The sequence below is a fragment of the Anopheles coustani genome, chromosome 2, assembly GCF_943734705.1.
Source record: "Anopheles coustani chromosome 2, idAnoCousDA_361_x.2, whole genome shotgun sequence".
Classification (NCBI taxonomy): Eukaryota; Metazoa; Arthropoda; class Insecta; order Diptera; family Culicidae; genus Anopheles; species Anopheles coustani.
Genome location: NC_071289.1, coordinates 40163825 through 40191334, shown reverse-complemented (window position 1 = coordinate 40191334; position 27510 = coordinate 40163825). Strand labels below are relative to the sequence as shown.

General features: G+C 42.0%; 4 protein-coding genes across 4 annotated transcripts; 3 read left to right on the top strand and 1 right to left on the bottom strand.

The window, feature by feature from the left end:
- Positions 1-1491: 1491 nt before the first annotated feature.
- Positions 1492-2284, bottom strand: LOC131267313 (pupal cuticle protein Edg-84A-like). The gene is made up of 2 exons (XM_058270162.1): positions 2273-2284; positions 1492-2211 (listed from the first exon to the last, which is right to left on the bottom strand). The coding sequence occupies exons 1-2, from the start codon at positions 2282-2284 to the stop codon at positions 1492-1494; spliced, it is 732 nt and encodes a 243-aa protein (XP_058126145.1).
- Positions 2285-8006: 5722 nt separating this feature from the next.
- Positions 8007-13065, top strand: LOC131267292 (protein kinase shaggy). The gene is made up of 7 exons (XM_058270135.1): positions 8007-8162; positions 8253-8587; positions 9778-9949; positions 10017-11290; positions 12291-12554; positions 12626-12738; positions 12818-13065. The coding sequence occupies exons 1-7, from the start codon at positions 8007-8009 to the stop codon at positions 12892-12894; spliced, it is 2391 nt and encodes a 796-aa protein (XP_058126118.1). The 3' UTR covers positions 12895-13065.
- Positions 13066-13467: 402 nt separating this feature from the next.
- On the top strand, positions 13468-17923 carry LOC131264391 (histidine-rich protein PFHRP-II-like). The gene is made up of 4 exons (XM_058266694.1): positions 13468-13479; positions 13563-14196; positions 17102-17121; positions 17204-17923. Exons 1-4 carry the CDS (start codon positions 13468-13470, stop codon positions 17921-17923), a joined length of 1386 nt encoding a protein of 461 aa, XP_058122677.1.
- A 3147-nt stretch (positions 17924-21070) lies between these two features.
- On the top strand, positions 21071-21864 carry LOC131267317 (cuticle protein 8-like). The gene is made up of 2 exons (XM_058270165.1): positions 21071-21082; positions 21166-21864. Exons 1-2 carry the CDS (start codon positions 21071-21073, stop codon positions 21862-21864), a joined length of 711 nt encoding a protein of 236 aa, XP_058126148.1.
- Positions 21865-27510: the final 5646 nt, after the last annotated feature.

Genomic DNA, 27510 nt, shown 5'->3' with positions numbered 1-27510 from the left:
TTAGTAAATATCAAGAGTGATCTTAAGACAGGTCGGGTCAAATCGTCGGGTTTCTGCTTCGCCATTGTTGTGACAGTTGGTTTGAAAAGGGTTTACAAACATACTTGCAGCATGTGGGAGATCTTCTTTTCTCCATAACATGTACTGAACGCTTCAATTGCTTGTTCTGTTGATGAAACATATTAAATTTGCAGTTTTATTCCTCTATTTCGTGGATGCTCGTAAGAGGTAAACTAAATTCAAACCAACTGTCAACAATATTTCAACTCCCGCTAGGCAACCCGAAATATCGTCCTACACGCGAACAAACGTCCTACTTTTTTGTATGGGGATGAAACAAATGTAGGACGTTTTCGAGCAGTCGTCCTACTTCGTTCTACTCACCATACAAAACTACTCGATGTTTGTTTCATGTAGAACGTGTTTTAGGACGATTTGCTCGAAATCGCCTAGAGCCTGTTTCTGACTCGTTACATGGTATGCTGGAACCTCTGTTTTCATTGATCTTGAGTAATTTTAATAAACATGGTGGAACACCGTTTCGTTGGCCCACGGGCCTTTTTGCATAAATTTATAACAAACACCTTTTTGTTCACAACGTTAAGCCAAGCTAGCTCGAGTATACTCGGGCCCCGTCAACAAAGTGTTAACAAACCGAAAGTGCTTCATAACAATTCCAAGCAAAAGCCTCTTGCAGCCTGCTCGTGCAATTGACTGCCTAGTAGCGGCAAAGAACAGTTCGATACTGACGAACTGGCCCTCAAGACAGTGTAAGACAGGGGTCGGCATACATTTCCCTAAAGGGCCAAATGATTCAAAGGAAACTGAAACCGCGGGCCGGATACCTTAAACGATGTCTGAATATTTTCAAAGTAGTCACCTTTTTAATGGAGTATCATCTTTCTAAATAGTAAAGTTATATAAAAAGTGATATAAAGTTATATAAATTGTAGCATTATACTTTTTAAAACATTTTCATACTTGTTTTTGTTGAGTTTTGATTTTGGATCCCAACATATAACAGGAACACCTTGTTGAACAATTTTAATCCAATTTTTGGCAAGAAAACAAACCTGACAAATCCGATAAAAGTTGAATTGGGGTTTTTGTATGAACCACTAAAATTTTCTTACGGGCCGGATAAAATCAGTTGGCGGGCCGGATTTGGCCCGCGGGCCGGACTTTGCCGACCCCTGGTGTAAGAGATCGAAGTGTTTGGTTAGGTTAAACTACACCAGATGGACAGCATGAAACAATAAGTTCAACACAAGAAATGAGTATGAAACGTGTGAGCGCAGGACTGCAAAAGACTACCGAAAAAGAGAGTTTGTTATAAACTTGTGAAACAACGGAGGCCAATGGGACCGTGATGGATTTGATTTTCCGATTTCAAGAACAACTGGGCGATTTTTTTATATCATTGATGCTTCTATTTCTTAACTAATGTTTGCACTATAAACACGCTACACTAGAACCGTTCCATAACGCTGCTTAGTAATGATGATGGCTCAGATGGCTGGCTCCATGGACGATGCTGGAGGAAGAGTGCGCGATCGGAGCGGCATGATGTGCGATCGGGGCAACATGGTGGGCGATCGGAGCAACATGATGAGCGATGGGGGCAACATGGTGGGCGATCGGGGCAACATGGTGGGCGATCGGGGCAGCATGATGATGCTGGATGGTGGCGTGAGCTACCGGAGCATGGGCGTAGCTGGAGACATGGATGGGCTGAGCGATCACCTTGTGCACTGGCTGGGCGATCTTCACTCCAGTGGGTTCACGACGGACGACGGCGTTGAATCCGGAGTGGTGGTTGGCGTGGTAGTCGACGACGCGGTGGTGGCCGTCGGAGTCCAACAGCGAGTACTGGCCATGGACCTCATCTCCGTGGCGCGTCTCGTGCTGGCTCTTGATGTCTCCGGTGTGCTCGTCATGGACGGAGTACGAGAAGTCGTAGTTGGCCGGAGCATGGTGCTCGTAGTGGTCATCATGATGTCCATAGGACTTCAGGATCGTGGGCTGAGCGATGGTCTTGACGATGGTGGGCTGGTGATGGTACACAGCCGGGGCGGCGTGGATGGCTCCGACGTGGTGGACGGCGGGGGCAGCATGATGCTGGATGGTGGAGTGCGACGTGGCAATGCCATGGTGAGCAGCCGGAAGCAGACCAGCGCTGGCAGCAGCGACCAAAGTGGCCAGGAGCACGAACTAGAAATATGTTGATTTTGTTAGGAACACCGCAAGTCATTAAAATTGTATTTTTTCTTACTTTGAACGCCATTTTTCCCAACTGGCAACCGCAGGGGATTTGTCTTGTGTTTGGTGTTTTGAGAAAGATACTTTTCGTCAATGCTTCCAGCTAGGAATTTCGAGTTGATGTGCTGTTTTGGGAGGCTTGGCACGGTTTATATAGTGACCAGACTATTTATGTATTCTTAGCTCGAGCCTCCAGACGACCTTGACGCCATGGATCTACTTTCTCGCAAATGAAACCTTTCCTGAATATTTGCTTTTATTACTTGATCTGTCTCAGTTTATTGATCTCTTTTGTCCATTACTTCACACAGCACAAACAGTGGTCCAGTTGAGTTTAAAGAGAAGGCAAAAGTTATAAATATTTTATTTTGTTATTTTTATGTTTTAATATTTACACAGTGGTATATACATTATTTTCACTAAATAAATATAGAAAAAAATCTCTATTTAGTGTCAATGTGCCCCAGTTGCATTCGGCATTCCTTTATAGTGTCGAAAAGGTGAATTTGTCCGGGGCACCTTCATTTTTGCGAGAATTCTTAACGATCCGCGCCGCGGTTGGATTCGGGAGCAGCGCTGAAACTTGTTTTCGTGGGAAAGCTTGTTTATGCTGTAGGTGTGTCTTTGTCGCCAATATTGGGTAAACGTGACCTTGAGATCCCAAAATGAAGATAAACCGTAAAAGTAGCTTTAACTTGCTGTCCATAAGCGCATGCTTCTATTCATATGACCATAAAAAGTTGACACTTCACTACCACAGCCCAAATAAAAAACTGTTCAAATTCTTATGTTTCGTATTAGTAAATTCAGAGGAAGAAAAATACATTTTTGTGAAAGGATACGTATGCCATAAATAATAAATTGATTCTCGAGTTAGTTGCCTAAACAACATGGATTGTCATCTTGTGATTCTTTGATATGATTAACATTTCGAATTTCAAGCTAGGATACATTAGCTCATACAACAAGATTTACAATTCCATAATGTCTACGAGTTTTCAATATTTGTATTATGGTAGCGGTGATCAAATAGTTGTACGACATTTTGGTTAACAACATGAAGCCTCATTTCATGCTTACTTTTATGGATACCCCAAATTCTGCTTTAAATAAAACATCGTAATTGCATGTGTGTCTCATACATGATCAAGAAAAGTATGTTTTGAGGAATTGAGGCAGTAACACAAATATCTGTCGCCTAACAAAAACCAAAGCTGCAGAGTTCCTCCGCAAACTTTATTATTTCTTTTGTTGCGGCTTTTAAGTTATCTAATATCATGGAGTCTATCAGTTCGATCTAAGAAGAAATAATTTCGAATCGTCTAGCTGTTGTTTATCAAATAGAAAACAAACTTTTCAAAGTTTTTACGTCGGTGCAGCACAATTCATTATTTTATAACTCGGTTTAACATTTTACTGTTTTCAGTACAATCGTAATTTCAGTTATTTGTTGTGACTTCCGAAAACGTTAGATTTCAATCTGAACTGTAAACTTGCAGCAGTGAAGCGCCAAATATACCGTAATGTCTGGTCTGGTGAGCTAAAGTTCTATCAGGTGTTGGACGCAGGTGATGAGATTTTTATTTCTCACTCGTCACTGTCACGTCACACGCATGCGCCGATTTAGTTAAGATTTTTTGGACAGTCGATCGTGGTTCAATCGGACCGCAAACGACCGGAAGGACCTTCTAATTTCTGTCGGGTGCATCGAAGGATAGCGTTTAGTACAAACTTTGAAAGAACCTCCACACCCTAGCACGCCGTTTGTGCTGGACGTTTCAGCTCAGCTTTGGGTAGGTTTTAACGACAGCTGGCCGAGACTAAAGTTTGATTGGTCCTGCGATGAGCAACGGTTGCCCGGACGACGGGTAAACATACACGAACTGACTACGATGGCCGACGGGTCTGTGTTCTTGTGGCCCGTTCGCAGAGTTCGGTCTTCAATGGTGGTCGATTCGGTCCCATACGGTGGCGTTCTAGGGAGCAGTGCGTATAGTTCCGAATACTGGATATAAAACTCTTGCGTGGAGGTGCAGTTGATAAAGTGAAATTTAAAGTATTTGAATATTAAAAAATGTCAAACAAGAGAATATAAGCAAGTGGTTAACGGAAAACCTTGTCCCGAGTAATTGTATATACGTGAGCATTTAATTGTGTTGATTGTGAATAAATTGTGTGAGCTTCCTATGGCTCTATGTTGAGGTTAGAGGTAAATGGATGAGAAATGTAATATTGATCACAAAAATGTGCATTAAAGTGACCAACGTTAGCCGATTGTTTGCATCAATGGCAAATCTACGCGACAGTGAAATGTGAATGCCTGTGTTGAGCTCGAAATCGAAACGGTTCGCTGACTTGCTGGCCTCGTTCCGCTGGATCATATTGCAAGCCGTGTTACATTTCGCCTTACTTTCGCTCGCAATCAATTTTACTCAGTGCGTATTTACCTTCCGCGGAAGGCGTCATGGTCTTTTTCTTACTTTTTTTTAAATTTCCCTCGAAGCAAACGGGCACGGTGGGCACGCTTACGCCAGGGCAGCAATAACAACTACCCCCGAGTATCGTGAGTCCTTAATTTCGTCGGGGTTTTGTTCCTTTCATGCGAACGTGCAGGTGGCACAGTATGGGCGTTGCAGCGATGGGAAGGGAGTGGCGAGATCGGAAAAGGGCAGTGCTAGGGAAAAACTGTTTTACTCGGCGGGGAAACGAAAAACGAGGTCAAACAAGAACTCGAATTCGTTCAACGCTCCTGCCATACGGCGCTACGGACCCCCGAAGGAAACGTAGCCGTGGTCTTGGAAGCTCTTGTTCTTGTTTTTATCACGTTGACGTTGGTGTCGATTCCCTTTGACGCCATCAGACGCCGACGCAGGAAAAACTTGCGAGTGCTCGCGATCGGAGGGAGGGCAGAGCGTCGTGGCGGTCAACTTTTTCCGTTTCGGCGACGCTAATTTGCGTGAAAAGTTCGGCGACACTGAAGGCGCAAGTACGTGCGTCTCCATACACACGCCAAAGAAAGTTTAGCTCGATTTAGATCGATGCTTGGACTTTGTAGGTTAATCGGTTAAAGTTACAGTTTAAATGGTAGCAATTATGTTGACTTTGTTAATACGAATCATGTTACCTCATCGGTAATTTTCGTTAAATTGTTTGTTTCTTCAGCGTGTTTATTACACGCTATATAAAAGAGTATGTTAAAGTATGGTTACCAGTTTTTATTTATTTATTAAATATTTTCATCGCCTACAGAATGAAGCCATAACTAAAACATCAAGAAAGTAAATTTTTGTAAGTCTTATCAGATTTTCAGTTATTCTTATGATTCCCACACTGAGGAATCTTAACTGGCCGTCAGTAGTATGGTTTAATAGAAACATCAAAGCTCCAGGTTCGTTTTGATTTATAATCTTTATAATCATTATGGTATGGTAGTTTCAGACTTCTTAAAATATGTTTTATTATCTACATTTTTCCCATCTTTGCATCTACATTTTTAGTTTGAGTGGTTATTCAATTAAATTAAATCTAAAATACATGTTAACAATGTACCCTTTTTTCAACTCAATTTACGTGCCATCAGGTTTTGACTTTTCTTTACTACTAATTTTTCAATTTTCAAATGAACCATGTATAAACTTGGTATACAATTTTTAAATTGGATGAATTTGCCTTTGGTTAATTTGCACGTCATGAGCATTGCAGAATAAATTACAAAATTTTCCTACATAATCAAAACAAAACTTCTCGCAAGTGTTCGTGACTGTATAGGTAATATTTATACCGTTTTGGGTTAGTCTTTGTCATTCTAATTACAATCGCAAATGTCATTATCCCCTGTTCGCTCGATCGAACTGATCGGCTTTCTATTTACCAAAGTCCTTCAATTTCCGTTCCGGTTAGGGGAGGTAGCATGTTTCACTTTCATGTTGGTTGTTTCAGATGAATGATTTCAAGGGTACCGTAGATGTACCATATTTGGCGCAGTTAAGGAAATTCTGCATAAAAAAATTAATAACAAAAGCAATGTTCGGTCAAATCATACCATTTTTTGCACAGTGCTGGCCTAACTACCATAGAATATAAGAAAAATAAGTGAGAAACTCTTAAATTAATATTTCTTCATGTTTCAGAAACTCTTTGTGTGGTACATTATGTTCCTAACTTGGCGCACGATTTTTTCAATGTTCCTTATTTGGCGCGATGTGTTCCTAACTTGGCGCACTCAAAACAAATTGGATGTAGGTTCATGACATTCAACAATTTTATTCAAAAGTCAACTTAAAACAATAGAAACACATTTGAACAGCAATTAAAAAATCAAATTGGCTTTTTTTGCCGCGGACTTTGGCTTATCTCGCGCAAATGAAACTATCTCTTCCCTAGCTTTTATAATCTTCATTCATCAAAGCCTTCTATGATTCAAAAATATCTAGCAGCGCAAACATTCATATTCTCCACGGAGAATAATTAGGAACACTGTGAGCCAAACTTGGCGCAAAATGTTGTCGCTTCAAATTAGCATAAATATCTCAAAAAGCACCGAATCTAACCACGATTCAGTGAAAATACTTACATTTTAACAGTTTCGGTTAAAAAAAACATTGATAATATTTGTTTTGCCTTTAAATTATTGGAAACAGTTGAACCCACTCCTTAGCAGCGTTGCTAACGCGGGTAAAAAATGGCGCACTTGTAGGATGGAATTTTTCATTTAATTAAATTTACATTCAATAACCAAAAATCAATCACATGTTTTGATGCGGAAGTATTGTACAAACATAAACAAATATTTGACTACATATTTTAGGCTGAAATGTTTTGGAAATAGTCTAATATCGAAGAAAATATTAGAAAGTGCGCCAAGTTTGGACCCGCGCCAAGTATGGTGCTTCTACGGTAGCATATTATTGATTATGGTTAGGTTATTATTACTCGCCATATGGCGACAGGTTTGTCATGCATTTTGTATTCAAACTACAATCCCTCTAATTTCTAATAAGTCTCTAATAAGCTACAATCTTCAAGCAAGCATTATGATAAGCGGAAAGATTGTCATATAACTAAGTATTAAAAAATAAATAACTTTGAACCAAATCCAACAAAAATTTCCTTCATAAAAAGTAAGAAAGCTGTAAGCGGTCAATATTCAGTAGACCAGTACAAGCGATGTCAAGGCAAAAGTGTCTATAAACTGCGTTTTGCCTTTATCATTTCCCCATTTATAACTAATCAATCAATAATTCAGTTCAAGACATGTCCATCTAGCTATTGCGAGTTGCTCTTGAGTACCTGCGAGCCACAAGAATTTGTTATACGTCTGTGGTGAAAGAAGGAGTGTTTGTCTATTGAGTTGGAGAAGAAAAAAAAAGAGAACGCCCTGGTCGTTCAGCGTCTCGTGGCCTCGGGCGAAGTCAAACTGGAAGTGCATAAAATGTTTAAGAATAATGACCAGCTGGCATGGAATCACGGTCGATGAGAAGTTTGCCCGAGTGCCACGCATCAACGAAGACGGTGGACGGTGGTGTGCTAGTGAACTGAAATTTTTATGCACCGGAAGTGCACCGGAGAGGTAAACAACGGAACGGAAGGAATAGAAAATGACAACAGCGCCAGCAGTGGTGTCCGTGTTACGCTGTCAGTGCATTGCGGTCAAAACAAAGTCCTCCGAGTAGGCATCTGGAATGTAACGTTTGCCGGTACCGGCGACCAAACGAGACTGAAACGAGAGGCGAAGGCACGGCCGAACTATGAATCGATACCTAACGCTCAGCCAGCTCGGGGATGGTACGTACGGTACCGTCGTCCTTGGCCAGCGCAAGGACACCGGTGAAAAGGTCGCCATCAAGCGCATGAAGCGGAAATACTACTCCTGGGAGGAAGCCATGAGTCTTCGGGAGGTGAAGGTAGTGTAACGCTTGTGGTCCCATGGACTCTTCTCCCCTTCCCCACTCCATCGTCGGGATGGCTAATCGGGGGTCTACTTTGCTTTGCAGTCGTTGAAAAAGCTCTCCCATGCCAACGTAGTGAAGCTGAAGGAGGTGATACGGGAGAACGATGTCCTGTACTTCGTGTTCGAGTACATGCAGGAGAATCTCTACCAGCTGATCAAGGATCGCGATACCCACTTCCCGGAGGCGACGATAAGACTGATACTGCAGCAGATTCTCACCGGTCTGGCGTTCATGCATCGGCACGGCTTTTTCCACCGGGACCTGAAGCCGGAGAACGTGCTCTGCAGTGGACCGGAAACGGTAAAAATAGCCGACTTTGGGCTCGCGCGGGAGATACGCTCCCGTCCGCCGTATACGGATTACGTTTCGACGCGATGGTAAGCATGACCGGAGGTGGCGTGCGCTAATAGCAAGCTGTCGTTGGTTGATTTATTCATGAGCGTACGGGCATTGTTGGCGTGAGGGTTCTATTGTACCCCAACCTGGCGAGTAAGATAGTGGGATCAAACATATTGCGTGTTGCGTGATCAGTGTCAAAACATAGTTTCCTTATAGGTTATACTATTATTTTCGGACGGTTAAGACATGATAGCCTTCGTGATGCCGAGGGCTGTGTAATACGATATTCTGTGTAAAGACCACTATTTGGGAATGACGCATGAAATGTAAAAATGAAGAAAATTTCATGTTAATCTATCTTTTGAAGTACCAGATAGGGTAAAAACCTGTAATATTAATTTTGTTTATGGTTTGCTCTCAAAGAAACTAAATTACCTTTTGTCTGGTGAACAACATGTTATCTTTTTCATGGAGATGATGATGAATAAAATGGGCAGGAAACGCCTGGACTGTTTAAAACTAAACATCTTTTGTGAATTGAACAATAGGAAAGTAATAATAAGCAATAACAATAGTCAACAAAGTGTTTTGAGGTACTTGGTTATTGCTCCAGCAAATTTGAAATTAATTTAAAATGTATAAATGTTACTATAATGAAACTGAAATTGAATTTAGGTAAATCAATGTTTCAAATATTTGTTCTGCATTCAAATCGTATTTTACGGTGTGTGGGTATTGTTTCATTATTGTTTTTATTTATTTTTAAAATTTTCTGTTTCCTAGTTCAGATTATTAGAATAGAAAGTTGTATTTAATAGTTAAACATTCATGAACGGCAGCAAGAAATTTGCTGTATTTTTGTTTTAAATGTCTCGCTCACATTTCTATAACAACGGATAAAATCGGCATTAAGTGAAAAAAAAAAAATTAACAAAAGAAGTTCAAATTTTCTCCCTCCTGTGTTTGGAGATGTATATGATTAATATCAAAACAGTCAACAAAAATAATAATAATTACTCGTCAGAATTAGAAACTATTTGAACAGTTTCGAAGGAGATGCTTTTCAAAAACCGTTTTCAATGGTGTAGTTTAGAACGAAAACAAGTTGTTCTTCTTGAAAATTCATAGAAAAAAATTAAATTCTAATTTTAAACTACGTGATTCTTACTTGATCGGTTTTTATTTGTGTCTGCGAACATTTCTGCTCTTCTGTTTTTCCATAACTTAGGTATCGTGCTCCGGAAGTACTTCTACACTCAACTAGGTACGGTAGTTCCATAGATCTTTGGGCGGTGGGATGCATCATGGCGGAGCTGTACACGTTTCGGCCATTGTTTCCCGGTTCCAGCGAGGTCGACCAACTGTTTAAGATATGCTCCGTCTTGGGCACGCCCGACAAGGTATGTTTGGAACCATCCGTATTGTTGAGAATGGCGTCTGTACCAAACAATTCGAACTTGCTTACAGACGGACTGGGCGGAGGGCCATAAGCTGGCCGCAACGATCCAGTTTCGATTTCCGGAGTGCCCAAGGATTCCCCTAGCAACCCTGGTGACACGTGCCAGCACCGCCGGCATTCAATTGTTGGAGGATCAGCTCCAGTGGGACCCGGAAAAGCGACCAACTGCGCAGCAATCAATGAAGTACCCGTACTTCGGCTCGACAAAGTCCCGCACGTCGGCGCATCATACGACGAACGGTGCGTCCACAACTAACACGTTATCCCAGCATAATCAGCCGGCATTTGCGAACGGTTCCAACGGGCGACTGTCCATCATGGAGCTGGCTCCCAACGCCAAGCACCCGCGGGACGCCGATGCGAGCAATGGCAACTACAAACCGATCAGCAACAGCGAGCTGAACGAGCTGAACTCGATGCTGAGCCTGTCGCGCGTATCCGAGGTACCGTCCAACGTGACGTCCCAGCAGTCGCAAGCACCCTACGCCACTGACGGCGGGGGTAAAGCAACACGGTTCCAGAGTGGCATCAACTACAGTGTGCTGAACGAGATGCTCAACAGCTACAACGCGGGCCTCGGCGTTCCGGCGCAGGGCAGACAATTCCGGAGCGATGGAGTAGCTCCTTTCAGCAAGCCGATCGTGGCAACCGAGCCGAACAGTGTTGCCCAGGGGACCGACGTTGGTCACACCACGAACACGAACGGGGTCGGATCGGTGGTCAGCTACTCCATCATCAAACCCGCGATAGTGAGCGTGGCCGAACGGGGTGCGACGGAGTTGCCGGTAGTACCGGTGGGGGTGGCCAGCGGGCGGAAGGAAAAGGTGAACGATATCTTCGTGACACGAAACCCCGACTACCATCATCAGCAGGGTGCTTCGAAGCCAGGCGTGGCGCGGGTCCTTCCGGTGCTAGACAGTGACGATTCGAGCTTCTTCGGAAGTGGCTTTTACCTGCACAAGAAAAACTCGGTCCCGACGGGGAAAACGGGCACCAGTGCCGCCAGTGTCGGGGGTGGTAGCGATGGTGCGCTGGGTGGTACGGGGCGCACCGGTGGGAGTGGAATGTTTCGCGACGGTTTTGCTCAGGATGGCAAGGTGTACAATGCGTTCTCGAAGCAACCGATGCTGATGTCGCGGAAGACGGACGAAGACCTGAAGCTGTATCGGAACCGCAATGGGACAATGAACCGCGCGATTCATGGCCACTTCAGCAAAAGCTGGGAGCCCACGAACCAGCAGGGTGGCAGCTTTGAGGACGATGCGCTAGAGGACATTCTGGGGTATGTTTTAGGTTTATTCTCGTACATAAGCTAGACATCTAGAAATTACTGTAGCAACATGTATGATTGAACAGACTTTTAAGCCATATAAAGTGAGACGTCCTGTTGTCGTTAGCAAATCAATGAACACTTGCTTTGTTGTAGCTAAACCAACCAAAAGTTAATTCTTTGTGAATGTGAGAAAATGTGTTTTTATTGGAATGTATATATTGAGTAATCGTGTATATTTTCCTTATGAGCGAGAGATTAACATTTAAATCATCGCGAATATTTATTGCTTTCTATTGAAAACCCCTGATGTGCGTTTGAATCATTGTGCCAACTAGCAGATCTTTCATGTACTCATTGATTCTTTGGAGATTCGAATCCTTGCTTACCATTAATATATCTGTGTCGTTGAATATCTTTTTTCCCATTTTCAAAATCACAAAAGAGATAAACATTAAATAAGAATCTCCATGATAATTGCTTAGTTCTAGAAAACATTGCTTTATTGCTTTTATTTTGCACGCTCTCTATAACACGTTATGACTTTGTCAATTGTGAAGAATTTTTCAATTCGTAAATGAATACTTTTTAGTATATTTGATGACCTTTTTTATTGAGTTTGTTTGTTTTTTGAGGTACCTCTACATCTTTCCAGTAGCTTGGCTTACAGCAAAAATAGATCGAATTGGAATTGTTTTCAAATGTGTTTTTCCAAACGTTAAACATGGTTCCAAACAAGTATTTTATCCAAATATTAAAGTGTGTTACAAAAACAAAAACGATTGAAAACGGGACTGAAAAACTTCCTTATTAATTACCTAGGAGCCATTACCTACGAGCCATATTGTTTTAAAACAGTTTCATTACTCAGAAATTCATTGTTTCAATCACAATCTATCAGAAGTTTGTTGGATGTATCAAGAAACTAATGAAGGAGAAATTTAAAATCTAGTAATTAATTTTCCATGAAAGTTGCAAATTGATAAATTAAGGACGTAAATAACAATTCCAGGAGCCGAGTTAAAGCGACCAACAAGAAAACCACGAACGACTTCAAACTGGAGGACCTATTTGGCACCATGTCGTTCAGCAAGGACACGACCACCTCCAAGTACCCGAACACGGTTCCATTTGCAAAGGGAAGTACGAAGAACGTCGGTGCTGGCGGAACGATGGCGGATATTTTCGATAACTCGGCGGCGAAACCGTCGCACTCAAGTGCAAACGTTGCGCCGCGGAGGAAAAACCCGCAGCAGATCTTCGTTTCCAACAATGGGTATGGTATATGGAATTTACTTCTTAACTATGCACGCCGGAAGGATTAATGCTTGCATGGGTATCCCACAGCAATCTGGGCAGCAACGAGTTTACCGGCATTAATGCATCCTTCAAGCTGTTCCCCTGGGACGATATAGCGCCGAAAAACGCGGGCGAAAAGAAGCAATGGGTACCGGAGGGTGGTGAGTACGGCGCTCATCTTTTGAACGCCACACAACAGTCACGCACCCGGCATCATTTTAACCCTTTTCCCTGTTGCAGGAGTATTGGCGTACGTCGGAACCGGGAATGATCACACCGGACGGACAGATTGGGCCGCCAAGTACCTGAGCAAATAAAGGATCGGCACACTTTATGCAGGCCTCACGTTGCGTTGCATTGTAGCCTTTTGTTCTCGTTCTGTCTAGGAAACTATCTGTGATAGATCAGCGTAACATTAGACAATTGAAACAGTTGTTACGGCGTTGATGTGTTTTCTGGTTAATATTCTAACTGTAAACAATGTATAGAAAGGTATAGCAGGCATTATTATCTCGCTGATTTGCGTTAGTTTGTTAGATTAGAATAAAACCAACCATTTTTGATAAAAGTATGCTAGCCTCTTCTGGGGTGCTTGATGACCAACTAAATAATTGACAGACACAAACACAACATGTATTTGAAGTACAGATTGCGCGAAGAAGGTAGGTTCCCTAACTATTTAAACAAATAAAAAAAAAACTGGTTTACCAGCTAGTTTTTTTAAGTGTTTACGCGATTTTACTCAAAAACTTCAAAGCGAAAGGAGTTTTTTCAAGGACGCAATGTTGTTAAATTTGTCGCTAAAGTCCTGTGTATAAAAGGACCGCGGTCGACTTTTTTAAAAGCATATTCTCACAGTTCATCGACTTGTAAACATTGCAGCTACAAAAATGGCGTTCAAAGTAAGAATCGTCAAATTTTCTTCTAAGAATAACGTATGCGTATACATCGGAAACATATTTAACGTCACCCTCCCATATTTTAGTTCGTTCTCCTGGCCACTTTGGTCGCTGCTGCCAGCGCTGGTCTGCTTCCGGCTGCTCACCATGGCATTGCCACGTCGCACTCCACCATCCAGCATCATGCTGCCCCCTCCGTCCACCACGTCGGAGCCATCCACGCCGCCCCGGCTGTGTACCATCATCAACCCACCATCGTCAAGACCATCGCTCAGCCCACGATCCTGAAGTCCTATGGACATCATGATGACCACTACGACCACCATGCTCCGGCCAACTACGAGTTCTCGTACTCCGTCCATGACGAGCACACCGGAGACATCAAGAGCCAGCACGAGACGCGCCACGGAGATGAGGTCCATGGCCAGTACTCGCTGTTGGACTCCGACGGCCACCACCGCGTCGTCGACTACCACGCCGACCACCACTCCGGATTCAACGCCGTCGTCCGTCGTGAACCCACTGGAGTGAAGATCGCCCAGCCAGTGCACAAGGTGATCGCTCAGCCCGTCCATGTCTCCAGCTACGCCCATGCTCCGGTAGCTCACGCCACCATCCAGCATCATCATGCTGCCCCGATCGCCCACCATGTTGCCCCGATCGCCCACCATGTTGCCCCGATCGCACATCATGCCGCTCCGATCGCGCACTCTTCCTCCAGCATCGTCCATGGAGCCAGCCATCTGAGCCATCATCATTACTAAATGATCCGGAATGGATCTAGTATAGTGTGTTGTATAGTTCAAAGGAGTAGATTACAAATACATGCATGAAAATTATGTTTGGTTTTACTTTTTTGCACTCGTTGTAATCCGGGTATCGAAGGCAACCGATTTGGAGAGAGCGCTAGGCTACGAAAAAAGTTTTAAATGTTTGTTGTATTTGTAATCCACAAATTCCTAACAAACGGGGTGTAAATTGTTGATTAGATTTGTTGCTTTGGCACGGGTTTTTAAAGCTTAAACACTTTTCATTTTGTCCTTTCTTGTAACGATCTTGTTCGATCATGTATACATGGCTTGCCAAGGGTTTACCAAACATTTCCATTATGTGCATTCCTTTGTTGCAGCGGAGGGTTAAATCGCGGAACAGTTTTAATTAATAACACAAGATTCAAGGACGTATGAAATTTAAATTTCTTTATATCAATGAAAAATTGTAGTAGTAATTGGAAAAGTCATATGTAAAAAATTCAATCAAAGTGCTTGAATAATTATTTTTGGCCGATTTGAATCCATTGTGTTTGGCTAACTGGCACGAACCCAAGTTTTTCAAACAACTTTATCGAACGACTATTAGTATGGCCGATGTGGGCATGGACGTGTTGTTTGTGCTCAGTCGCAATCATCTTCGCCATGGCTTTCGCTAACGTGGTTCCGTAACCTCTATTGTTTCGTTCAGAAATAGTGTACAGATGCCTAAAAGTAAAGCAAATTGTGAGGTAATGCTGGCTGTAGACGTCACATATTAATCTGTGGAGATCTTTGACGTTTACAGCTTTCCTTTGTTCTCTCCTCGCCATCGTCTGTCATCAACATCCCTCCAGATATCCCGAATATCTCGAGGGATGTTGGAAAGAGCAAAGGAAAAGCTGTAGATGTCAAACATCTGTACAGATTAATACGTACTAACCCGATTGCATCGTGGTCATTCTTGATAACACAGGCTACAAGTTGCCCATCGTTTTTGTCGAATAGTCCAAGGCCTCCATTGTGTTGTATAACAGTTTCGAAGTACCGTAAGGATTGTTTGTACTTATATGGCCACAAATCGTCGATAACTTTCGCATGATCTACAAGCAGTGGTTTCAGTTCGACATCATCAGGCACACTGAAATAACAAGAAAAATGTAATTAGATGAGGAGTTACCGATGCCCCATTTGTTCCGAACCCGTAGCTGAAAGTAGCTGCTTTATCGTGATGCACCCAGTAATCTTTGCAATCCGATCTCAGCTTGATGCTGTCAAGAATACCCCGTTCATCAACTACTTTGTATAAACTTTCGCGAATTCCACTTTCGCCTCCTACAACGAATATTGGGTTGAGGTGCCACTTGATGAAGCTGGTTTTCCGAACCGCGTCCTCGAGCTCACTGGGCGGTTGTTCCAGGGTGTTTACCATCACGAATATATCCTGTCGAAACACCATACACCAATATAGAACCGTACTACTGCAAGTATCTTGTATGTGAGTACCTTGTCCATGCCAATGGCCAAAAATGTAGCAAACTGGATAGGATTTGTCTTGTTCGGGACGTAAATCGTTTTCCGAAAGCGGTGCGAGGCTTGTTCCAGCGCCGTTCCCTGAAGTGCTGCTTTGATTCGAACAATGTTTTGTAGGAGGGAAACAAACTGAACTGACTCGGGTAGCAGCTGTTCGTAGATGTTCATCAGCTGATCGATTTCAGCCGGGGTAGCCGGACGCAATGGCTCGATAGCGTTGTTCATTGTTCGGGAATCGGGATAGTACTAAGTGTGCTCTTCTCATGTTGCTAGAGCATTCTCAAACTTCGGATACACTTACATCCCTATTCACGAACATTGCAGCGATAAGATAGTATACTTTGCAAAAAAAAATGCGAAGAGATAAAGATGACGCTTAAGTAAAGATAGGATAAAAATGGTACAATAGAGCGGCAATTATCTTTGACAACGTGTTTTAGACGTATCTCAACAAGGGTGGGATTACCATGAACCCGATTATAAACGCTGCTGATAAGGCTAAAATAATCAATTTATTTGAAGTGATTGACAAGAGTCTATCGTGAATCGGAAAAATATGTAGGTTTGAATCACCTTTCGTTCATAACGCCAGTTGTCAATTAAGATCAGGGTACCCAAATGAAGTCACTCTAGCCAAAGTTACTGTCGTGGTTACACTATTCGTAAGCGGATGTATCAAAAATGTATGCAATGAGCGAAAAAATGCCGTTGTGTGAACCGTTTGAATTGAATGTCTCGTTAAATTGAAAACTATGGTTATACTGGACAGGATGTACAACGTGAACTCCCATATACATTACTTGCATGAGTTTATGAAAATTTTGTAAAAGAATTCAGTAAAAATGCTTGAAGATTATTCTAGAATAATAAACTCATCATTTGATGAATGTTTCTAATCAGCACTATAACCTATTTTTATACATGGAAAAGCTATATAACTTAAAAAAAATAATTTCACGCTATTTTTTTGGCAAGCGATTTCCCCCATCTTAATATAAATTCGATTCGATAACAAAGCTGTACGAGGGGGTGTGACCAAGGCGAGCGAGCTGCTGATTGGATTGGTGTGGTAAGTCGACTGCTTCATCTCTGGATTGTTGTTTTTCTTATCATGTATGTGGAGTGCATTGCACTGCACGCTGCACTGGTTCATTCTGGCTTTCAATTGATGTAGATCAGTTTTTGGAAAGTAAAAGTAGTTCAAATAGACGCACCCTCCAAGGACGACTGACTTATTCCTGAATTTTGAAAACAATGTTTTGGGAATATCCTGGGTATAAAAGGCTTGACGCGTGGCCTGTGGAGACATAGTCACACAGTTCGTCGACTTGTAAACATTGCAGCTACAAAAATGGCGTTCAAAGTAAGAATCATCAAATGTCTTTGGAGAATAGTATTTTGGTAAACATAGGAAATTTGTTAATCCTCGTTCTCCCATATTTCAGTTCGTTCTCCTTGCCACTTTGGTCGCTGCTGCCAGCGCTGGTCTGCTTCCGGCTGCTCACCATGGCATTGCCACGTCGCACTCCACCATCCAACATCATGCTGCCCCCGCCGTCCACCACGTCGGAGCCATCCACGCCGCCCCGGCTGTGTACCATCACCAGCCCACCATCGTCAAGACCATCGCTCAGCCCACGATCCTGAAGTCCTATGGACATCATGATGACCACTACGAGCACCATGCTCCGGCCAACTACGAGTTCTCGTACTCCGTCCATGACGAGCACACCGGAGACATCAAGAGCCAGCACGAGACGCGCCACGGAGATGAGGTCCATGGCCAGTACTCGCTGTTGGACTCCGACGGCCACCACCGCGTCGTCGACTACCACGCCGACCACCACTCCGGATTCAACGCCGTCGTCCGTCGTGAACCCACTGGAGTGAAGATCGCCCAGCCAGTGCACAAGGTGATCGCTCAGCCCGTCCATGTCTCCAGCTACGCCTATGCTCCGGTAGCTCACGCCACCATCCAGCATCATCATGCTGCCCCGATCGCCCACCATGTTGCCCCTATCGCCCACCATGTTGCCCCGATCGCCCACCATGTTGCTCCGATCGCCCACCATGTTGCTCCGATCGCACATCATGCCGCTCCAATCGCGCACTCTTCCTCCAGCATCGTCCATGGAGCCAGCCACCTTAGTCATCATCATTACTAAGCAGCGTTATGGAACAGTGCCAGTGTAGTGTGGTTATAGTGCAAACATTAGTTAAGAAATAGAAGCATCAATCAATTAAAACAAAAGTAAAAAATTTTGCCCAGTTCTTCTTGGAATCCGAATATAAATTTGTAATAGATAACTGTTTTGGAAATAGAAAGTATCGGATATTTGGCCGAAGGACTTTTTCATTCTCGCAAAATATTCGAATCGGAGGGATTGTAATCGTACTGGCGAAACTTCTATTAGCGAAACACAGAAACGGATACTTTCAGCTTACTGGACACTAGTGATGTGCGTTCTGAGTGAGCGATTCGAATCTTAATATTAAATGAACGATTTAAATCCTAACAGATAGTTTTTGTGACTCCCTTTGATTTGAATCCTTAACTGGGATTCGAATCCCAAAAGAATGAACGAGTTGGGAAAAGTGTCGCTAGTCGCCATAGCGATTCGAATCCCAAGTTGTGATTCGAATCCCAGTTTGGGAATCACTTCAGAAATTTCCATTGCTTTCAAGTTCTCTATACTTATGCCCAAGATTGGACTTATTTTTTATAACAGCTTGCAATCCTTTATATACATCATGATTTTCAATAGGAATAAATTCTACACATCTTTCCGTTACTATCCGTAACTTCGTTAAATATCTAATAGTTCGTTAAATATCTTCGTTGAAAATCATAAATATCTTATAGTAAATATTAATTCAAATCTAAATCTAAAATAAATAAATAAATTCGTCAACGATATAATATGATAGATAACTTACATTTCCTTTCTCACAATTCACTCGTTTTAGGAAATCAGGTATTAAATTTTATTTATCTGGATATAATCACTCTAATTTAAGCAATATGAACAAGTTAATAAAATTCCTTTCGTTCTGTTAATTAATGCCTCCACATTCTAAACCGACCAGACCTATTGAAAATACGCATTTTAATATTTTTCTGCAATAAATGTCACGTTTTTCCTTTTTTCAAGTAAATACAAATGAATTTTACTGTTAACAGATGTTTTTTTTTAAATGTGTACGACAAATAGTGGCCGTGTGATAATTTAAGCATTTAAAAAGGGTAAAAATGCAGATTTTTGCTAGTGTCCCGTAAATCGAGAGCATTTTAAGTCAAACAGAAATATTAGATGGAAAGAAGATTGATGAAAACATATTCCGCCAAGGCTTTAGGTGAAAATTAACATTGGCTAAGTATTATCACAGTATATCAATAATAACTTTGATCAAAGTATGTGTACCACTGCGAGACTAAACAAAATCGGTAGTTACTTTTGCGGTCTGGGGTTTTCATCACAGGGCCTTAGTCCGCTCTTAGGTAGATCCACCACTGGCTATCCAAGACAAGTTGCAAATAACATTTGCACAGCAAAAGTGCAGTAAAAGACATAAAATATACTTGAAGCTGTTCTCTCGATTATGGAGAGTTTGCGGGATTTAAAGAGGAAGAAGTTTAGTGGCAAGCTCGGTTGCTTCGACCTGTAATAGAACTTTGATCGAACCGACAGATACTTCTTCAGAAACTAGCGCCTCTGGGTTTAAATCAGCAGCTGGTAAGTTTGTTCAGAAGAGCGTTCCTCATCTCGTTACCTGGTCAATGGTCAGCTCTCCTCCTCCTTTTCTATCCAACGATCCGTCCGACAGGGCGACCCTCTTTCCATGCATCTGTTTGGACTCGACTTACATCCTCTCATCATGATAATCGAAGACATTTGCTGCGACCAGGATGACTTGATCAGTGCATATGCCGACGACATCTCAGAGATGACTACCTTCCATTCTAAAATAGAGCGAGTTAGAGATGCGATAGAGGCATTTGGCATATGCTTAGGGAGAACGGCTGTACGGGTGGAAGACTGTCACCCTCGATATCGGCCATAACGCTACCAACAAGATCCGTGTCCCATGACTGCGCACCGTGGAGCGCCTTCGGTTACTCGGGATACTGTTCTCTACCAATATCCGTGGAACACAATTGGAACGCGGGTATGCAAAACTTATCTGGATTAATTGGGTGATACAACTTAATTTAACGCAAAAGATTGTTGTTTAGAACACCTTTCTGCTGCCACAACTTTGGTACATCGCTTCAGTATGTGGCTCCCGAGCGCTGGATATAGCGAAGGTATATCATGTGATAGGTTCCCTTCTCTGGAGCTGAGCCAGGGGCCTGCGCGTGCCGCTAACTCAATTGGATCTACCACGACACCGTGGAGGACTTGGGCAACTATTGCTGACAAACAGAAGACTCCCGTGAGATCGGAGATCTATCTTATATCTGTAGCCAAACGAAAATCTACACCTTTCGGTACTGCTGAACCAAATGAGACGTATATTCTCAGATACGTGTACGACATGCCCCGAATTGGAACACATAGTGAAGCAACAGTGTTCAATCACATATACGGATCTAAGTTGGTCAGTGCTGACCGAAATGAGTATCAGCACGCGCATCGCGGTGCTTGTTTATTTCGCCAACTACATCATCCACATGGTTGGAATCGATCGTGTGATTTATCCCAATGACCACGACCATGATAAAGCACGTGTGCTTTATCCTTGTGAATGGATAGGTTGTAACGCCGCAATGAAACATTTTATTTTGCATGCTCCGGATTGTTAAACTCAGTACAACTGTACTTTAAAATGTACGAATAAACGAAATGTTTTATGTTGTTATTGCAATTGCCCTGCTGTAATTATTTAAATAATACTGCTGTAAATACTTTTCTTTGCAATTGGTTTCAACCATCGCTGCTGTGATCTCAATACAAATTCGAATCGATAGCAAAGCTGTACGAGGGGGTGTGACCAAGGCGAGCGAGCTGCTGATTGGATTGGTGCGGTAAATCGACTGCTTCATCTCTGGATTGTTGTTTTTCTTATCATGTATGTGGAGTGCATTGCACTGCACGCTGCACTGGTTCATTCTTGCTTTCCATTGATGTAGATCAGTTTTCGGAAAGTAAAAGTAGTTCAAATATGTAGTCGCGCCCTCCAAGGACGACTGACTTATTCCTGAATTTTGAAAACAACGTTTTGGGAATATCCTGAGTATAAAAGGCTTGACGCGGGGCTTTTGGAGGCATAGTCACATAGTTCGTCGACTTGTAAACATTGCAGCTACAAAAATGGCGTTCAAAGTAAGAATCGTCTAATTTTCTTCCAAGAATAACGTATGCGTAAACATCGGAAACATATTTAACGTCACCCTCCCATATTTTAGTTCGTTCTCCTGGCCACTTTGGTCGCTGCTGCCAGCGCTGGTCTGCTTCCGGCTGCTCACCATGGCATTGCCACGTCGCACTCCACCATCCAACATCATGCTGCCCCCGCCGTCCACCACGTCGGAGCCATCCACGCCGCCCCGGCTGTGTACCATCACCAGCCCACCATCGTCAAGACCATCGCTCAGCCCACGATCCTGAAGTCCTATGGACATCATGATGACCACTACGAGCACCATGCTCCGGCCAACTACGAGTTCTCGTACTCCGTCCATGACGAGCACACCGGAGACATCAAGAGCCAGCACGAGACGCGCCACGGAGATGAGGTCCATGGCCAGTACTCGCTGTTGGACTCCGACGGCCACCACCGCGTCGTCGACTACCACGCCGACCACCACTCCGGATTCAACGCCGTCGTCCGTCGTGAACCCACTGGAGTGAAGATCGCCCAGCCAGTGCACAAGGTGATCGCTCAGCCCGTCCATGTCTCCAGCTACGCCCATGCTCCGGTAGCTCACGCCACCATCCAGCATCATCATGCTGCCCCGATCGCCCACCATGTTGCCCCTATCGCCCACCATGTTGCCCCGATCGCCCACCATGTTGCCCCCATCGCGCATCATGCCGCTCCGATCTCGCACTCATCTTCCAGCATCGTCCATGGAGCCAGCCATCTGAGCCATCATCATTACTAAATGATCCGGAATGGATCTAGTATAGTGTGTTGTATAGTTCAAAGGAGTAGATTACAAATACATGCATGAAAATTATGTTTGGTTTTACTTTTTTGCACTCGTTGTAATCCGGGTATCGAAGGCAACCGATTTGGAGAGAGCGCTAGGCTACGAAAAAAGTTTTAAATGTTTGTTGTATTTGTAATCCACAAATTCCTAACAAACGGGGTGTAAATTGTTGATTAGATTTGTTGCTTTGGCACGGGTTTTTAAAGCTTAACCTTCAGGTCTACGACCAAAAATACCTACGTTAACATACGACCGCCTACCTGGGTAGGCCATACGTTTTGTATGGGGGTTTGCATTTTGCTGTGCTTCAAAGCTAATATGTTTTGTTCTAGATGCCGTAGTGAGTTGAAATTTTCAGTGATGATACTTAAGAATGTTTTCTAACACATCCCATTCAAATAATAATATTAAAAATTCGATAAGTAAGTAATTTTTTCATTTAAATATATTTTTTCCCATAGATCTACAATCGCTAACTCTGTAAACCATACATTTTCAATAAGTAATTGTGTTTGTTTATACTTCTTAAGTTTCTGGTGAAGTAACTTCTAGGTGCCTTTCAACATTTTTGCTTATAAAGTGAAATTTTAAAGATTTAGGAATATTTTTCTACTAAATTTTACGTTTTGGAAATGTTCATGTTCCTCAGTAAATTCAGTGGCATATCTGGAGGAAATTCTTCATTATACATTGTTACATCTGATATTTAAGCCTTAACATTTTAAAACTTAGCTCATATACATAAATTCGATCGTTTTATTTCAAATGATAACAGTTTCTTTTGTATTTAATTCAACCCGTTGCATCATGATTTTCTTGCAATTAATAAATTATTATTTTGTGTAACAAATGATGAAAGTTCACCTAGAATGCTTTCGATGCCGCTGTGTGGACCAAAATGTAGCATAATTTGCATATTTGTAGATCGTCTTCGAGTTTATCTCATTACTTATTGCTCGAGGAGTTCGAGGAGTAAAACAGTCTTTCATAGTGTGTCTTAGATAAATTTGGATTGTTTTCAATATAAATATAAAAAGAAATACCCGAGGGGCTCCTCCTTTCACCTACTGGTGGTTTGTCTTGGTACAGAAAAATAAAAACTCTCGTACAAAACGTATGACTTACCCGGGTAGGCGGTTGTAGATTTAAGGGGTATAAATAGAAAAATGGTGTAAAAAAATACTTAGAATAAAAATAAAAAGTCGGTTTTCGGTAGAATGATAGAAATCATGTTGCTTGAGGCATTCCAGGAATTTCGAGTCGATATTACTGTGCAATTCGAAGTAATTGCAAAATAAAAGGGCAAAACTTACCCACGTAGGCGGTTGTAGATCTGAAGGTTAAACACTTTTCATTTTGTCCTTTCTTGTAACGATCTTGTTCGATCATGTACACATGGCTTGCCAAGGGTTTACCAAACATTTCCATTATGTGTATTCCTTTGCTGCAGCGGAGGGTTAAATTGCGGAACGGTTTTAATAATAACACAAGATTCAAGGACGTATGAAATTTAAATTTCTTTATATCAATGAAAAATTGTAGTAGTAATTGGAAAAGTCATATGTAAAAAATTCAATCAAAGTGCTTGAATAATTATTTTTGGCCGATTTGAATCCATTGTGTTTGGCTAACTGGCACGAACCCAAGTTTTTCAAACAACTTTATCGAACGACTATTAGTATGGCCGATGTGGGCATGGACGTGTTGTTTGTGCTCAGTCGCAATCATCTTCGCCATGGCTTTCGCTAACGTGGTTCCGTAACCTCTATTGTTTCGTTCAGAAATAGTGTACAGATGCCTAAAAGTAAAGCAAATTGTGAGGTAATGCTGGCTGTAGACGTCACATATTAATCTGTGGAGATCTTTGACGTTTACAGCTTTCCTTTGTTCTCTCCTCGCCATCGTCTGTCATCAACATCCCTCCAGATATCCCGAATATCTCGAGGGATGTTGGAAAGAGCAAAGGAAAAGCTGTAGACGTCAAACATCTGTACAGATTAATACGTACTAACCCGATTGCATCGTGGTCATTCTTGATAACACAGGCTACAAGTTGCCCATCGTTTTTGTCGAATAGTCCAAGGCCTCCATTGTGTTGTATAACAGTTTCGAAGTACCGTAAGGATTGTTTGTACTTATATGGCCACAAATCGTCGATAACTTTCGCATGATCTACAAGCAGTGGTTTCAGTTCGACATCATCAGGCACACTGAAATAACAAGAAAAATGTAATTAGATGAGGAGTTACCGATGCCCCATTTGTTCCGAACCCGTAGCTGAAAGTAGCTGCTTTATCGTGATGCACCCAGTAATCTTTGCAATCCGATCTCAGCTTGATGCTGTCAAGAATACCCCGTTCATCAACTACTTTGTATAAACTTTCGCGAATTCCACTTTCGCCTCCTACAACGAATATTGGGTTGAGGTGCCACTTGATGAAGCTGGTTTTTCGAATCGCGTCCTCGAGCTCACTGGGCGGTTGTTCCAGGGTGTTTACCATCACGAATATATCCTGTCGAAACACCATACTCCTGTGGTGGATATTCGGTATCCATAATTCGTGGTCACCTTGTATCAACGCATACTGCGTGAAACCACTCGCGGTCGCGGACTTATCGAAGCGAAGGGTTTGTCATCGTGTACAACTTGGACTTAGATGAAAACTCAGAGATTTTTAGTTACTGGATGCGCGACGGGCATTACGACCACGTCCGATCAGTGTCCACCGAATGATTCTCTGGTCTATTCGGTATCGATTTATTTATACGGTTTTTTAGGGCTAGTTTACAGGTGGTTGAATAAGTGTTGGTAATGAGGCTGACCTACTTTACAAAAGTTGTTTATCGGTTCTATAAATGCTGATTGGATATATTGATGTTTTTCAAGAATAGTTAGGTTGTTGACTTCGATCGCGCAAAGGTTTTTGCGCGCATCGTTCCCTGTCTGTTTCATAACATCCGGCCCGCTGAGGGTCATGCTTACTTGGCTCGAATGCCCGACGCCGGCTTGCCATGGGTCATATTACTAGGGTGCAATGCTCGCGCACAATCGAGTCGCAACTTGTTTACGAGTTGCGGTGTTTCGATGCGTTGATCGGAATTTGCTTATGCTGCATCTTTATAATTTCGGTTGAATCAAGTATGAATAGAGTGGCATCGATCAATTAAAGTGTGTCTGGTTAAGATTGTGCATAGCGTATGCTACACCTCCCCTCCTAATGAGAATAATGTTAGGATTGGAAAGAGTAACATTATTCTTTAACCTCGTAACTTCAATCTGTTTTTGTGTATGGTTGATGTTTTGTTTGTTATGTCGTGTTTGATAACGCAATTTGTATCCTGACTATCTATTAAAATTATAATAAACGATTTTGAAGGTGTCGTCGTCACGACTGCCTTCTCTTTAGTGTGTACTAAAGTCTTGTTAACAACACATGCTTTGCAATTTTTGATGTAATTGCGGATATCCTTCGTCATTAGCTTCCCTTGGTATCTTTTTCGCAATTTAGCGTATAATCTTTACTGATCTTTTGTGTTCTCATATGGTAATCTCTTATAATTTTTTCTCATTCTTCCTGACTTTTAATCCATCTAGTTGGAGTAAATATGACAATTTCAGTATCGGAAATAGTTTTGTTAGCTACTTCTTTGATTGTCTTTAGGGAATAATATTTTGTCTTTCATTTGATAATTCAATTCATTTTATGTTCATTTTCTTTGCGATTAGGCATACTTTATGCAGCACAAACTCTAGTGTTTGGCTTGACTTCGCATTACTATTCATTGATATTTCCTCTTTTTCTTTCCCTTCTTGTTCAATTCTTTGCGATTAGGCATACATTATGCAGCGCAAACTCTAGTGTTTGGCTTGGCTTCGCATTATTAATCATCGATAATTCCTCTTTTCCTAGCGCTTTGTTATAATTCTGATTGTACACCGTGAGCTCAATTTTCTTTTTTTACTACCATTGTTTTAATTTCAAGAGTTTTCTAACCTCGGATGGCCTATCCGTTTCCCAAACTGTGGGGTGATCAATCCCTGTTTGCTTATTTGGTTTCGTCTGCCCTGAAACTTGTTTTTTTCTCGTCATGGTTCTTGTATTGACTATTAATATTGGCTTCGTTTCTTCTGTTAAATTTGTTGTGAGCGTTGGCAATCGCTAGACTACCGAGCCTCCAATACGTATGTATTTGACTTTCAATTGTCCAATTCGACTGCTGCTACAATTGCATCAGCGATCTTTTCGAATTGTCTTGATCGAATAACACAACGTGTTTCGATGTCAATTATTCCATCGGCCAATGCTTTAAGCCCTGTTTTCGTGGCCTTTTTGTGAGCCAATGGCTTTGGAATGTCCTCCGATATATATGCTGCTTCAAGCATATTAGTAAGCCTCTCTATCTCATTTCCGAACTCCTCCATGGAACCTTTTTGTCTTGCTGCGTTGAGCTGTTCTACTACCATTTCAGGTGTTCTCTTCTTCCTACATCTTGTTGTCAGTTTGTCTATTATTTCCTCTAAGCTGCTGGGATCGTTTCCAACTGCTTCCTTTGCAATTCCTTCAAGTTTTGATAGAATGCTCTTAATGATAATCGTTCTGTTGCCATCATCAACAATTGCATTCAATACCTCGATGGATTTTACAACTCCGTCTAGCTTCTTCTCATCTCCATCGAAATGTGGCATGACAGATGAAACTGTCTTAATTGCTTCTAGTATACTTGCCATTTTTGTTTTTCTTATGGTATCTCTTAGTCTCAATAAGGCAATAATAACAGTAGATATGGTTTTTAATGAGAACAGCTTTGGTTCTCCAACTCTTTCTTCTAGTAACCTTTTAACTTCGAAATATCTCGTTCTTAATACCAGTAATTTGTCTGTCAACTTTTTTTCGTATGCAAAAGCGTCTTTCAAATGCGCAATAGTTTCGTTATAGATATCTTTAGCTTTGATCAGCTTATTTATTATTGTTTGAGGTCTATACCTTCTATAAGGAGTTTTCTTTAAGTTAGCTCCGATTTTATCTAATCTCGATATTTGCAATACGAAAAATTTGTCCTGTTCCATACCAGGTGTCTAATCAATATTTCATTCTCTCAATATTTCATTTCGTATGATTTCTATTTAGTAGTATTCTTATTTTAAAAAAATGTAAACTTATCTTTCATTTCGACGTCTTATGTTGTTGCGCCGGGGGCTGGCCTTGTCGTTCTACGATGTCATCCTTCTCTGCTACGGTTGACACTGCCTCAATGTCGCTGCGTGTGCATCTTTTCCCTCGATACGAGTGCCGTTGCGATTACTCGAGTAATTCGATCAAATTCTTGTCGCTGTCTACAATTTCCATCGGTGCTTATGCCTTTTCGGTAACCATTCGAATCGTTGCTGTCGATAACTGTGCTTTGCGTAACCTACTTCATGTCAAAACTGTTTTTATAGTGAACTTGACACTGCTTCGTTTACCAAGTTCTTTGACACTGTCTTTTTCGCACACCATTATTTGAATTGATTTTTTTTCTTCAGTTTTTCATCGTTTTAGCTTCACTTTGGCATCTTGTGTCCATTTCACTGTTTTATTTGGGAAGCGTCAAAAGTCG

Excerpts from the sequence above, each read along its gene's own strand:
- LOC131267292 (XM_058270135.1), top strand. The coding sequence starts at position 8,007 with ATGAATCGATACCTAACGCTCAGCCAGCTCGGGGATGGTACGTACGGT. Across the intron at positions 8,588-9,777 it reads GATTACGTTTCGACGCGATG|GTATCGTGCTCCGGAAGTAC; the intron begins GTAAGCATGACC and ends TCCATAACTTAG. Across the intron at positions 12,555-12,625 it reads ATCTTCGTTTCCAACAATGG|CAATCTGGGCAGCAACGAGT; the intron begins GTATGGTATATG and ends GGTATCCCACAG.
- LOC131264391 (XM_058266694.1), top strand. Across the intron at positions 14,197-17,101 it reads GATCGCGCACTCTTCCTCCA|CTACAAAAATGGCGTTCAAA; the intron begins GCATCGTCCATG and ends TAAACATTGCAG. Across the intron at positions 17,122-17,203 it reads CTACAAAAATGGCGTTCAAA|TTCGTTCTCCTTGCCACTTT; the intron begins GTAAGAATCATC and ends CCCATATTTCAG.